Raw genomic sequence first — 14,310 nt, forward strand, 5'->3', positions numbered from 1 at the left:
AAGAGCTTTTTTCCGACACAACTTTCTGACAAATAAATTCTTTGAGAGAAAAGTATTAACCCCATCCGCTGTGTGAGTTTTTTTTCTCATGCTTGACTTCAAATATTTTTTTTTAAATAATTTCAAATGAAATGAGCGAGTGAAATTTGTTTTATTTTCATAAAATTTTATGCTTTTTATGACTGAAATTTAAAAATTATTTCGAGCTTAAAAAAACTTTAAAAATATTTAGTTTTTAAAACCGTGAGATTTTTTCTTATTACGCAAGTAAAGTAGTAGGGCGTAAAAAAATCTATCATTGCTTGCAAGCTTTAAAAATAAAAATAAGTACATGGTGACATTCGAGTTTGTAAAATTTTTCAGGAATATTCAAATTAATTATAACTGCGGCTTTACTGAGTAAGTGCGTAATATTATTTTTCTACTAATAGTTTAAAATTTTCGCGCGATCACACATGCGCCGAGGCGGGAGACTTTTTCATCACGTGTTTTGTACTTTACACACTTGAGTATAAATAATGTAAAATAACATCTCTGAGAGTGAGAGATAATTTCCAACTGGCTGACTGTTCATACAAACTGCCAAGTTTAAATTCTTGTAAAATACAATAAATACAACAATATGTATCTCTAATTTTTTAAAACGTTTTGATTATGCTTTGCAATGGACAATTATAATAATAAAGTCATAACACTGCTCTATGATGCTTTGGTTCTAGTGCGATATCCTGGAATAGCTCAGGTTGATATTCAAAATTTCAAGACCTGTATTCTTAGTGAAAATAATAGATTTTTATTGTTACGGTGGCTTTACATACAAGGTATAAATAAAATTAATAACTTAGGATACAAAAGTTTAAATTACAGCCAAGAGACGGAAGAAACGAATACACTTGCATTTGACGAAAGTAAATTTTTTATACTAAATTTGCCTAAAAAATACAGTATTGTTTATTTAACTTTTAATACTTAATTTTTAGGATTTCTTATGAATTGGTATTCTCAATCAGGCATTTGCACAAGTGAAGAAGCATTGCGGGTACGATATACGGCTTACAGTTAAATAATGACTATGGTAAAGGGCCCTGTTTCTGAAACTTTAATAGTGACAGCTAAGGTTATTCTATGATAACATATAAAATTCTATTTGAATAAATAGTATTTTATATAATACATAAGCTTATAATTTTTAAATAAGATCATAAGCGCAAAATAATTATTCGAAGCTAATTAATGATTTAAATGTTTCAAAAAGTTATGTTTAAAGACCTAGTTTCTGACATTCAAGATTTCCTGTGCTGTAGTTTCTAACACTGATATTTATATAGCGTGATATTAAGTTTTATAAACTGAATTTTTTAATTTTGAAAGAAATGAAATATTTATCATAAATACAACACAATTTTTTCTCAGACATAAACAATTCAAATTATGTTTAAAAATATTAAGGGGAGAAAGGGGTCTGAGATACAAAAAAAAAAGAGCATGTTTTTGTGATTTTTTTTCAGAGTATTTTCTTTATTGAAATTCTTGAAATTTGTGACATTATTAAACATGATTCTAAGAATATTCTGCTAGATTTTTATAAAAAAGATTAAAAAATAAGCCAGTGGTAGTGAAGAGAACCGAGTCCTCTGAAAAAATAAATATCCATGCCGTAGGCAGGGTAACACATGACTGCCTTATCTGAAATCAAAAATCCAAAAAGATTTCTTTAGTACATAAGTTTATTTTAGATTTGAACGAAGGATTTGTTTTTTTAATAACTACTTATTTTTAATTAAACAAAAGGAGCAATTTTTGGCAAAAATCAGAGTTTTTTGATTGCATCTTTACCAAAAATTAAAAAATGAATATTTTGTTTATTTCTTCGTTCAAATCCAAAATAAACTTATGTACTAAAAAAATATTTTTGGTTTTTTGATTTCAGATGAGACAGGCATGAGTTATCCTGCTTACGGTATGGAGACTTGTTTTTTGAGGTGACTCGGTTCTCCCCACTAACACTGGTTCATTTTTCAATACTTTTTTTATGAAAATTTAGCAGAATATTATTGGAATGATACTTAATAATGTTACAAATTTCAAGAACTTTAATAAAGATGGTACTTTGAAAAAAAAATCACAAAAATATTCTCTTTTTTTTATATTTCAGCCCCCTTTCCCCCCTTAATATAAATATTCACGTAAACAAACAAATGATCACCAATATTTAAAATCATGACTAAATTTGAGGGTGAATAACTGTGACATAACTCTAAAATGGAGCCTAATTATTGACATTCACATTTTAATAATAATGTTATTTAATACGATATTTTAATATTTTAAATTAAATTACAGTTAATTACTAACCCATCCATGGATTTTTTATTTTATTTTTATAGTTACTTTTTGATAAGATAACATATTCAATTCAGGAACGCTCTTCCGTAAATTGCTGCTACTATAACTAAAAAGTGGCTTCTACAGCTATTCCGGTTAAAAATTTTGTTTATGAAGATATTTTATTTTTTATTTTTATTATTGCCATTAATGAAGTACAGGATGAGTTTTTTAAAAATAAAAACAAATGTATTTATCTATTCGAGTGAATGTTTTTTTTTTAATTTCGAATAAAGTTAAAAGTGTCAAAAACTGGGACAATGGTAATAACTGGGCCCTTTACCACAATTGTTCACAAATATAATTAAAACCGTAGAGAGAAAGGCAAAAAAACATTAGACTGAATGTTGATCAATTTTGGACGTTTTATCACTTTTACTAAGACTTCATTAGCAACTAAAAAAATATAATGAACAATGATACAACATTAAACAGCTTTATAATTTTAAACATTTTAGCAAGTTTTTACATACATGCCTCAATCACTCAAATTCTATCGTCTAAATAATAATATGATGAAAAATATTAATTTTAATAACAATATAATATCATAGCAATAGTTCATCTTAAATAATTATTGAAAAGTATAAATGAAAAACAACCAAGATCAAAAAATTTAAATTAATAGTTTTTATCATATTATTTAGACGATAGAATTTGAGTGATTGAGGTATGTGTATAAAAACTCGTTAAAATATTTAAAATTATAAAGCTGTTCAGTGTTATATTATTCATTTTGTTGTTCATTGTACGTTTTCAGTTGCTGATGGTGTCACAATAAAAGTGATAAATCGTTCAACATTTATCAATATTCAGATTCTAATGTTTTTTTGTTCTTCTCCCTGCGATTTTGATTATGCTTAAAATTATTGTTCGAACACGATAAGATTTCCATATATAAAGTTTACATATATAATCAAAATCATAATAATAGTGAACGCAACAGACCTAAACAGGAAAAAAGTATTTCTTTGCGCAAAAAATTTTTACTCGCCCTAAACAAAATGTTTTGCATCATAAATTTAAAGCAGTAATTTTCTTGTAAGGTGGCCACAAACCGGAAACACCAGGAATGTCGGAAATTATCAGGGAATTTTGAGAAGTATCCCGGAATTTAATTACGATAGTTCGAAATTAAAAAATTTTTCACTAATACACTAGTCACAAAAATTAAGGGATATTAAAAAAAACTCCAAATTTTTAGGTGATTATCAACAGGCTGTAAGTTGAAGGAAAATGGCCGTACAACAATAACAAAAAAATCACACCGTAGCTTCAAGAGTTCCAAAGAAAACCATCGCAAAAAAAATTTTCAAATTTTTTGCTCGTCGTAAAAACGGTTTCTTGGCTTCAACAAATCTTTTTCGATAATTATGATTGGTTTATTATTACCCCGGAACCTTGCATAATAAAAAAAATTCAAGGCCAGACCAGAAAACTAGTCCTTTGAAGCTACAATTTGTTTTTTTTTTTGTTTCTGTCATACGACCATTTTCCTTCGATTCACAGGCTGTTGAAAATTACTCAAAAAGTTGCAATTTTTTAAATATTCCTTAACTTTTGTGACTAGCATATTTCGAATTTATTTTAATCGTAAAATTTCTTTTTAAATATTTTAACTTACATATTTGTAACATTGAATAATTAAAAGTAGACCATATTAATTTACTTCATTAACTTTTTTTTTGGTTTCTCGCATGATTTAATCATCAAATTTAATAATCGACAATGAAAATATAATCAAACCTTTAAATATTTCAATGATACAAATAAAATCCGGGATCAAGGAAAAATGTAAAAAACTTTACTGGAAAACCGGGAAATATCAAGGGATTTTTAAATCATTCCTTTGTGGTCACCCTGTCTTAAGACGATAAAAATTTTCCTTAGCCAATAAATTTTCTCTAGTCCTAAGAACATTTTTTTCTTCAATTAATAATGCAAATATTTCTTGCACCAAAAAATCCTTTTTCCCTGTGTACGTCTATTATTTTTTTGTTTTCAAATAGAAAAATTTTACTATCGATAGAAGAGATGCATACGGAGAACTTTTTGAAGTCTTTAAGTGCACAGTTTCTATTGATTTCTTATAACAATGTATAATTTGTGTAGAACAATAACTTTTATACATCTACTGTTTTCATTGTCACACAATTGAACGTCAACTCATTATCAATAAAAAATTTCAAAATGTTTATTTGTTGTAGGGTCAGTGTCAATTAAAACATCAATTAGATACTTTAGTTAGTTTAACTGCTTACATCATAAATGTATTACACTCGGAAATAGATGTTTTACCTGGATCAGTATGGAATCTTGCTGAAAATTATTTTGTTAACCCACTACATCTTATTCCATTATCTTACAATATAAATAAAAATCTTAAAATTGATCAAGTTAAACAGTATTTAAAAAATATTCAAGAAGGTAGTAAAGATCAATGTGAATTTCATACGGAACCCGTAAAAAAAGTAATAATTTTTTCAAATGATTCTGAAGTTAACCGGCGTCTAATAATTTTTGAAGTTTTTTAAAAACGATAAATAATTGAAAAAAGATTTTTAAAAATTGCACCTATAGTTTTTTTTTATTTTTTACATGTGCATATATATATATATATATATTTTGGAATTAATTTGTTAAAAAAAAAAAAATTCGAAAATTTCTAATTGTCTGCTAACTTCAGTATCATTTTTTCATTGTTTATACGTTTGATTTTATCATATAATCAATAATTTTTTTTTAATATTTTAGAAACTAGAGAATTTTATGTACGAAAATGAGACTAGTAATGATAGAAAAATTGAAAACCAGGGTAATAAGAAAATTCCGACATGTGCTTTGATGGAGTTTAGCAAAAATTTCGAAAGCTTTGAAGATGGCATTAATCCTAAAATTCCATTTGAAAACACAAAGGGACCTGATATATTAGTTGGTAATATAAATACTAAACTCTCCGACTTGAATAAGGTAACGTTTTTCTGTAATACACATTTATCTTAAATACAGCAAAAATTTGGACAATAATTGTGGACAACAGTATAAAAGAATTTATAGAATCACATCTATATTTAATGAATCATTCTTTGTATTTTTCAGGTCTTACACGCACAAAGAAAAATATGCAGTAATGAGTTTCCGGCACAGTTAATTATGCAAAAAAGCTCATTAGATTTAATGACTGAAAACATCATTGTTAAAATCGATAATCTTTCTAAATTACGTTGTGGTAAATATTAAAATGCCAAAATGCTTTGTACTTTTAAACGGGATATAATTGTTATTCCGTAATAAATATTTTTTATAAATTGGAATGTTCAATAAAAAATAATAATATATTTTTATTGGTAATTATTATTTAGAAGTATAAATTAATTGTTTGGAAGATTAATCAATTTGTAACCATTCATTAATTTTTTTTTAGTAGCAGATTGATTAAAAAATCAGAACCAAAAGTAAAAAAATCAATACATTTTTATCTATGATAATAAATGATCTACCATTAACCATAGTGGCCACAAAGAAATGATTTCGGAATTCCCTGATATTTCCCGGTTATCCAATAAAGTTTTCCACATTTTTCCCTGATTCAGAATTTTTATTGGTATCTAAGATAATCAAAGGTTTGATTATATTTCTATTGTCAATAATTAAATTTAATGATTAAATCATGCGAGAAACCAAACAAAAAACAGCCAATAAAGTAAATTAATGTGATCTACTTTTAATTATTTGATGTTAAAAATGTGTAAGTTAAATTATTTAATAAGAAATTTTATGATTAAAATAAATTCAAAATTCGCTAGTCACAAAAATTAAGGGATATTACAAAAATTGTTAATGTTTGAGTGATTCTTAACAGGTTGTAACTCGAAAGAAAATGATCGTACAAAAAAGACAAATTGTAACTTCAAATGTCTAGTTTTTTGATCTGGCCTTTAAATTTTATTATTATGCAAGGTTCCGGAGTATGAAAAATTAGTCATAATTATCAAAAAAAATTTATTGAACCCCGTAAACGGTTTTTAAGACGAGCAAAAATTTTGACTTTTTTTTTTATAGTTCTCTCAGGATTATTCCAGGACCATGCATAATGAAAAAATTTCAAGACTATATCAGAAAACAAGACACTTAAAGCTACAACTACTTGCCTTTTTTTAATTTATTGTACGACCGTTTTCCTTCGAAAAATTCCCGAATACTTTTCAAAATTCCCTGACATTTACCGGTTGCATTAAATTCTCTGATATTTAGTGATAATATTGACTATTGATAATTACTGTTTGGAATATTAAAATCTATGACTGAAGCTAAGTAAAATATTATTTATCAACAATAAATAAATAAATTCAATTCACGATTATAGAATCTACATAAAAAAGTATCAGATGGAAAACTTTTAATTGCATCTTACCACAATGTGTTACATCAATTTTGTATTAGTACTTTTCAACTGGATATTATTGTTATTGAGATAAATATCTAATAAGGATTGGGATGCTCAATAAAAAATTATAATAATATATTTTTATTGGAAATTATTATTTAGAATAAGTAGAAATACATTTTGTTTCCTACGACCTTGGGCGTTCTTTCTTTTCCTTGTACAAAGCAAGTAGTGATACATTCGCTACTTTAATAACTTTAAACCTAACTCCAGGAATATCTCCAACAGCGTGACCTTTACGTCCGAATCCAGCGACTAAAACTTCGTCGTTTTCTTCGATGTTGTTGAGACAACCATCGCGAGGTACAAAAGCTGTTATTTTTTTGCCATTTTTAATTAACTGCACTCGAACACATTTGCGAATAGCGGAATTAGGCTGCTTAGCTTCAACTCCCCTGTAGAAGAAAACAGAGTTATGGTATATTAATTTAACAGGCAACGACTAAATAGTAAACGTGGATAAAAGTTATGAAAACAAAGATACTTACACTTTTTCCAAAACAATTCCTTTTGCATGAGAAGCTCCTCCGAAAGGATTGGCCTTCCAACGAGTTCCTAAGTGAGCTTTTTTGTAGTCTTTATCATTCCAACGTTGCTCACGTCGATGATTCACGTGTTTTCTCGCAGTGCGAAGACCTCGTGGCTTACCTATAAATGCAGATTCAAAAATTAATAAGTGCGTTAATTAAAATAATATTAAATCAAATCAAACTGCTTTAGAATTGAAAAATATATATGTTATGTATGTATATATAGATACCCATACATGTATACAATTTGCAAGTGTAAATAAGATGATGTACATTAAAACGCGGAAGTTAACCTATGTATTTTGAATAAGTGAATGCGAGCGTGATTTAAGATTTATAATATCGTATCGTAAAATTCAGTCAATGAATTAGTTATTTTTAATATATTTTCTACAATTTAAGTAATTATAATGGCTAACCATTAAAATATTTATCAAAGAGCTGGCTTACCCATGTTAACAGTAGAGCAATCACGCTAAAAAAGACTTATTCCCTGTTTCCGCAAGATACAATTCAATGTAATATAGTTAGATTATCATGGAAATGATATTCGGGTATCTTCGGTTGCTATTCGGTTCCCGGCATCTTGATTTAAGTCCCTAGTAGCCATTTTGGCTGCAAATTTACGTCAACTTGGAACATCAACTAGTATGAGTGTGACTGTATGTTTATAAACTGTTTATAAATTTTAAGTGAATAAATGAAAATAATGAAATTGAAAAAATGCACGTACTAATTTTTCAAATATCTAATTATGTATTTTTTTATTTTTATTCTACTTACATTTTATTTATTTATTCCAAAATTTTAAAATTGCTAATTGTCAGCTATATTCACACATCAACTTATCCCTATAAAATATATTGCCGTACTGGACAAACAACGAAAGCAAACATTTGTTGCTGAGTCGTGTCATTGATTACATTCTAGTAGCAACTTTGACTGTAAGTTGACGGAAAGTTATGACTGAAATGTAACGTCGAGTTGACTGCAAAGAGTTTGAGGTTCAATTAATTAACGCCAACTGTTCCACAACTTTCTATCAACTGAAAATAAATCCTAATAGCACAGTTTGCTTTAGCAAAAGTTTACTTAACAAAAATTTGTCGTCAAGTTTCTGAGCAACTTGTAGACGACTTGTAGTCAACAGTTACACGAGCTAAAAGTTGTCGACATTTTTCGGAAAGTTGCCGTCAACTGATGGAAATGCTAACTTTTGCTTTCACCTTGGCGACATTGAGGCAGCAGGTTGTCGGCAAGTTGCGGTCAACTTGGATATTAAGGAAATAAAGGAAAAATTAATCACAAATTTTTCTTTCCAACTTTTGCTGTCAAATTATCAGCAAATTTTACGGAATTTCAAAGTTAAATTACTATCAATTCCAAGCTATAACGGCTATTAGGGAACTTTCTATCTATAGTAGCCATTTTAGCTTGAAATTGACAGTCATTTGACTTTGAAAATCCCTGAAATTTGCTGATAATTTGACAGCAAAAGTTGGATAGAAAAATTTGGGGTTAATTTTTCCTCAATGTAGAGATATCTTTTTTTCCTAGAAAAAAATCCTAAAAAAATTTTCCTTTGATTTTTCGTCAAATGTTTATCAATTTCGGGCTTTTCCGTTTTTGACGATAAAATTATATAAATGTATACAACTTGTCGTCAAAAACGGAAAAGCCCGAAATTAACAGACATTTGACCAAAAAATCAAGGAAATGGGGTTCTGTTTTGTCAAACTCTTCCGCTTGAGAGCAGCATAACCGCGAATTTGGTAGAGCGCACATTTTTAAATGTCAAGTTTAAAAAAAACAAAGAATTTGTTCTAGAGTGATTTAGAAAAAAAAAATGTAAGAAATTTTCAAATTTACAATCAATTATATGATGTTTTCGATAAATAATATAAATGTCGGACCATAATAAATATACAGTATATTTGTCAGTTACATATGTGTTTTGGAGTAGCTACAAGTGTCGCATGATTATCATATATATTCGATGTCAGAAAAATAAAAAAATTATACAGAATATAGGTACGTGTTTTGTTCCTTTTTGTAGAGAAAAAGAAACTTTCACTTATTCCAATGATGAAAAACGTCGGGCCCTTTGGGAAAAGATTATAAATTTAATGTAAATTTTCGGTCTTCGAAATCGTTGAGGTTATGTCCTAACCATTTCGCGAAGGATGTTGTTGTTGAAAAAAATGAAAGTTATTACAAAGGTAAATAAATAGTTGACTTATCTTCTTTTAACTGTGCAACGTTCCACGTTAAATATTAATTGTTATTTGTATCCATGTTATTAAATAAAATAAAAGAAATTTAAATAAATGAAAGAAATTATTTTTAACGTTAAATTTTGGCGCGCCACCGAATAAGCGGTAATGCTGCCCCCTGGGCCGAGTTTGACAAAAACGGAACCTCATTTTTGTTAAGTAAATTTTTGCTAAGGAAACTGTGCCGTTAGGAAAGGAATATTTTAGGCGTTGTGAACGCTTAGTGAAACGCACCCTTCGCTACTTTAATCATAGGTGGAGCGACTTAGACAAAAATTTTTTGGTTGTAATTTGTCGTTCAATTCCAGCCACAAATTTCAGTCAAGTTGACGAAAATTTACAGTAACATTCGCTATTGTTACACTTGTTACTTTTTTGTTGCTGTATAGAGAAACCGTTTTCTGTTTGAAATGTATTAATTAGATCACCATGTTACTAATTCAGCATGTAGATTTCTGATTCTGTTAGAATTTCTTGATATAGCGCATAAGTGCAGACATCGACTTGAAAAACAAATTTTGAGAAAAAAAAAACAAAATGTAAACTCGAAAGCATAAGTAAGGTGAGCGCCACTTCTACATGAATAAATTTATAAATAAAATCTCTACATTGAGATGTACGAAATGCTTTAAAAACAACTGAAACCATATATTTGGGTTTTTTAAAACATATCAAGCACGCATGTATATTTTTTCACATTACTTGCTAGCAATGATCGACAAAAAAGTAATTTTTAATATTTATTTTTCATTATTCGAGAAATGACTAATTCAAAAATTGTAGTCTCAAATTTTTGAAAAGTGAAATGTTCGTTAGTAGACCAAAGTTGCTATAAAAAAAAAACAGTGAAATTATCAAATAATATAATTTTCTTAATATCAAATAGTTTAAATATCTCAATTTCAGATTTTCGAAATTTAATAGTTGTATAAAAGATCATTGCTTGATAGTCAAAAAATTTAGTAACTATTACATTGATATTATCAAATTATTTTTAATTTAGCGATTCTTTATATAGAGTTATTGATTATTCGAACACTTAGTAATTGGCAATGAAAACTTGACTAATCTCTAATTTAAAAAAATGATTTAAATTAATTTTAACAATTGAAATTCATTAATATATAGATATACACTTAGCATGGATGAAATTATTTTTCTTAATCAGGAAATTACTCAAATACTCAATAATCAACAAAAATATTACTCATTACTTCAATATTTATGAAATCGTAGCAAATATATTATAAAGTATTGCAATACACAGTAATTAGCAACGAGTGCTTGTGTTCGAGTGGATAACACTCTTGTTTCCGAACGCAAGTACTGGCCAGGCTCAGGTTCGAATCCCACAGAGTGTAAATGAATTATTTTTCACAAGTTGATATAATGCATTGATCTGTGGGATTCGTTCCATATAGCCGCCAGATTGCCACCTGTCTGCAATCTTCCCCACTAAAAAGCACTCCGTGATTGCAAAGAAGTATGGAAAAAGAAATGGAAATAGACAACTAATAATGAGATATATGGAATAGAAAAAGGAAAAAGATGGTCAAGAACACAGTCCGAAAAAGTTTAGGGTAGTTTGATAGAAACATATGAAAAATATTTACCCAAAAAAAATAGAAACTTAAAAATTACTCGCAACGTAACCTAAAGACTATGTAATGTAAATACGTAAAGAATAAAAACTGTAGAAAACGGAAGTTATACAGTTAAGATTGCAACAATTAAATTTTTTTTTTACAGTAATTAGTAAAGAAAATATTCGTTATTTAGCAATACATAAATACGTTATTGATAATTAACCAATTATTTCGTAAAGAAAAAAAAACTATCACGAGATACTTAAATGTCTAGCACTTAAAAAAACGTATATTTTAAAATATTTAGACATTTAATTTTGAATTGTAGGTTGGACGCGATAAAATTGTATATTACATACCTAGGCCAGTTAAATAAGAAAAGTTTCAAATCACATGTTATTGTTGGCCGAGGCGAAGCTCATTCGACTCACAAACAGAGGCAAACATTTTAACTTTCAGGTACAGATCTGGTGAAAAATAGTATATACACCACGAAGGACGGTAGGGTGCCCTAATTCGCGTGTTTGCTACCCTCACCTTCGGTTCGGATAGGAAATTACCCACATGGGTTTGAATATTCTACTTTCCTCCCTTAGTGCTTAATATACTATTTCGCGTCGACGGAGGCGGAAAGCGGCAACTTCGTTTTGCACAGCGGGACGAAAGTTGACGCTTTCCGCCCGGAGGCGAGAAAAATAGTATACACACCACGGGAAGTAAATAAGAAAGCCTCAGATCACATGTAATTGTCGGCCGAAGCGAAGCCGAGGTCAACAAACATGTGATCTGAGACATTTCTTACTTTACTTCCCTAGATGTGTGATATACTATTTCCTGAAAGCCAATTTATCATTTGTTTGAATTGACGTTCTTTTGTCTTACAGTATAAAAATGTTATTGTAATTAGGTTCTTAACTGAATCAATAATACATTCATTCATAATTATTATTATAGCTTAACTATGTCACGAAGATTAAAAATTGAATCAGGATTACAATTTTATGGAAGAATCCAACCACGGCCAACTCTTCAGAACTTGGATAATGTTCTATTCCCAAATGGTTTATCTAACAATGATACTATAGAAATTAATGCAAGTTCAGCAAGTGGAAATTCTTTATTATTAACTCGATTAATTGCGCAATGCATTTTGCCATTTAATCATAATGATAAGGAAATTGGTGGTATTGATGCTCGTGTATTATTAATTAATACAAATCATAATTTTTTGGTTTCAAAACTTATAAACATGATTATGAATATTTTAAATGAGAAAGAAATTTTTGATTCAAGTCAAGTTATTGATAATATCATTAAACGATCTTTAACTAATTTAACCATTATTAATTGTTATTCAAGTTTGCATTATTTATTAACATTAAAAACATTAGACATTGTTATAAGTAGTAAGAAAATTAGTCTTGTAACGATAGATACTATAGATGCATATTATTGGGAAGATCGAAAGAGTGGTGGTCAATGGACAATGAATAGTTACATAAAAAATCTTTTAATGTCAGTACAAAAACATACTTTTCATTGGAACAATGTTTTTATATATACTCGGTTAAATTTTTCTAAAAATAAAAGTAAAGATTCTATCACTTGTGTTCGTCAACCGACTGAAAGTAGAATAAATTACAGATTAAAACTTGAATACTGTACTAAAAAAAATAAACATATGTGTTCAATTGAATCTCATGAAAGAACTTGTCTAATCGAAAGTCCGATTAACTCTAATAAAATGAATTGTTGACACAAATAAAACTCAAGAATTCATCGAAAATAAAAAAAAATATTTTCGAAGCATATTGTGTATGCGTAAATCATACATACTAATATTGCTTTGAACTATTCAACTTATCCAATTTATGTACTTAGATACGAATATGATATAAAAGAAATAAAATGTAATCACTTTAGCTGTATTTCAGTAATTTATTTATATATTTTTTTCTAAATAACTATTCATAGATTCTCCGATAAATTGTAAATTACGAATATATTTTTGCATTTAGAAAACTTAAAATACCATCGACCTTATATAAGATAAACAACGTGACCCTTCAGAACAGATTTTCTTGATTCAAGAATTTTTTTTTTTAAATTATCCTTTGCATAAGGATTCTTTGAAAGAACAAAATCAATACTTGATTCAACATTTTTAAATATATCCAAGAATTATTTGACTTACATAAGACAAATATTTTTTATATCATGTACATCCTTGATTAAGAAAAGCGATTTAGAAAAATTAAAAATAATTTTTTTTTAAACTTTAATTCTTCCTAATTTTTAAGCATTAAATCCTCTTGAAGTTCCAAATCACTAACTATTCAATAATTTGGAGAAATTTGAAATTACTGAATTTTCTACATACTTCACAATAATTTTTAATCCCTAAATAATAAATAAATTTTCTAATTGTTGAAATAAAAACTTGGGACGATTCGAAAAAATACAATATTTTTAAGTACTTTGCAATCGCTTAATAATAATTAAATTCCATTCAAAAAATTAATTTTATTACATATAAAGTAAGAGACCCAACACCGGGTCAGGAAACTAGTACCCGATCACTCATGCATTTGTATATTTATATTTACTACATTTTACTAAATATAAATATACAAATACATGCAGTGATCGAGTACTAGGCCTTTTACTTTAAATTATATGATAAAAATTAAAATAAAATGTATTTTATCAAAAATGACGTTGGAATCCGCCATCATCATTAGCTGAAATAATATCCGGGTATCTGCCAATGTGAGTTATTGTTGCTACAGCTTTAAAAGTTTGCAGCGGTTCTTTATTTTCATCTTCTTCTTCTGAAGAAACCGTACTTATCACAATATTCATCACAAATATCATTGGATCTATTATTTTAAAACAATTTAAATTTTAGTAAAAATAAATTAACCAGGTGATCAACTAATGGCGCGTAAATAAATTTTAAAAATACGTTAAACTTAACCCTGATAGCCACACTCTAAATAATACTGTATAATTGTTCAGAAAGTTCTGCAGAGAAATATATACGGCTAACTTAACGACAAGTTTCTGACAAGCCTTGGCTGGATAACACT

General features: G+C 28.0%; 3 protein-coding genes across 10 annotated transcripts; 2 read left to right on the forward strand and 1 right to left on the reverse strand.

The window, feature by feature from the left end:
* Positions 1 to 117: 117 nt before the first annotated feature.
* On the forward strand, positions 118 to 5,727 carry LOC103573849 (uncharacterized). 3 transcript variants are annotated; one of them, XM_053740933.1, is made up of 6 exons: positions 118 to 399; positions 720 to 908; positions 981 to 1,039; positions 4,593 to 4,856; positions 5,140 to 5,355; positions 5,485 to 5,727. In XM_053740933.1, coding segments are annotated over exons 1-6 (870 nt in total). In that variant the 5' UTR covers positions 118 to 398; the 3' UTR covers positions 5,626 to 5,727. The 3 variants fall into 3 exon arrangements, with proteins under 3 accessions (XP_053596908.1, XP_008551311.1, XP_008551310.1); XM_008553089.2 differs by lacking the exon at positions 118 to 399 and having other exon boundaries at positions 471 to 908; positions 981 to 1,075; XM_008553088.2 differs by lacking the exon at positions 118 to 399 and having other exon boundaries at positions 473 to 908.
* Positions 5,728 to 6,908: 1,181 nt separating this feature from the next.
* On the reverse strand, positions 6,909 to 7,913 carry LOC103573851 (40S ribosomal protein S23). The gene is made up of 3 exons (XM_008553090.3): positions 7,813 to 7,913; positions 7,321 to 7,480; positions 6,909 to 7,227 (listed from the first exon to the last, which is right to left on the reverse strand). Exons 1-3 carry the CDS (start codon positions 7,814 to 7,816, stop codon positions 6,960 to 6,962), a joined length of 432 nt encoding a protein of 143 aa, XP_008551312.1. The 5' UTR covers positions 7,817 to 7,913; the 3' UTR covers positions 6,909 to 6,959.
* Positions 7,914 to 9,131: 1,218 nt separating this feature from the next.
* On the forward strand, positions 9,132 to 13,452 carry LOC103573852 (DNA repair protein XRCC2). Of its 6 annotated transcripts, none has more exons than XM_053740523.1 (3): positions 9,196 to 9,210; positions 9,304 to 9,393; positions 12,176 to 13,452. In XM_053740523.1, the coding sequence occupies exon 3, from the start codon at positions 12,183 to 12,185 to the stop codon at positions 12,975 to 12,977; it is 795 nt and encodes a 264-aa protein (XP_053596498.1). In that variant the 5' UTR covers positions 9,196 to 9,210; positions 9,304 to 9,393; positions 12,176 to 12,182; the 3' UTR covers positions 12,978 to 13,452. The 6 variants fall into 6 exon arrangements, with proteins under 6 accessions (XP_053596499.1, XP_053596498.1, XP_053596497.1 ...); XM_053740522.1 differs by lacking the exon at positions 9,196 to 9,210 and adding an exon at positions 11,550 to 11,680 and having other exon boundaries at positions 9,221 to 9,393; XM_008553093.3 differs by lacking the exons at positions 9,196 to 9,210; positions 9,304 to 9,393 and adding exons at positions 9,907 to 10,197; positions 11,550 to 11,680.
* Positions 13,453 to 14,310: the final 858 nt, after the last annotated feature.

The sequence above is a fragment of the Microplitis demolitor genome, chromosome 7 (genome assembly GCF_026212275.2).
Source record: "Microplitis demolitor isolate Queensland-Clemson2020A chromosome 7, iyMicDemo2.1a, whole genome shotgun sequence".
NCBI classification, from domain to species: domain Eukaryota; kingdom Metazoa; phylum Arthropoda; class Insecta; order Hymenoptera; family Braconidae; genus Microplitis; species Microplitis demolitor.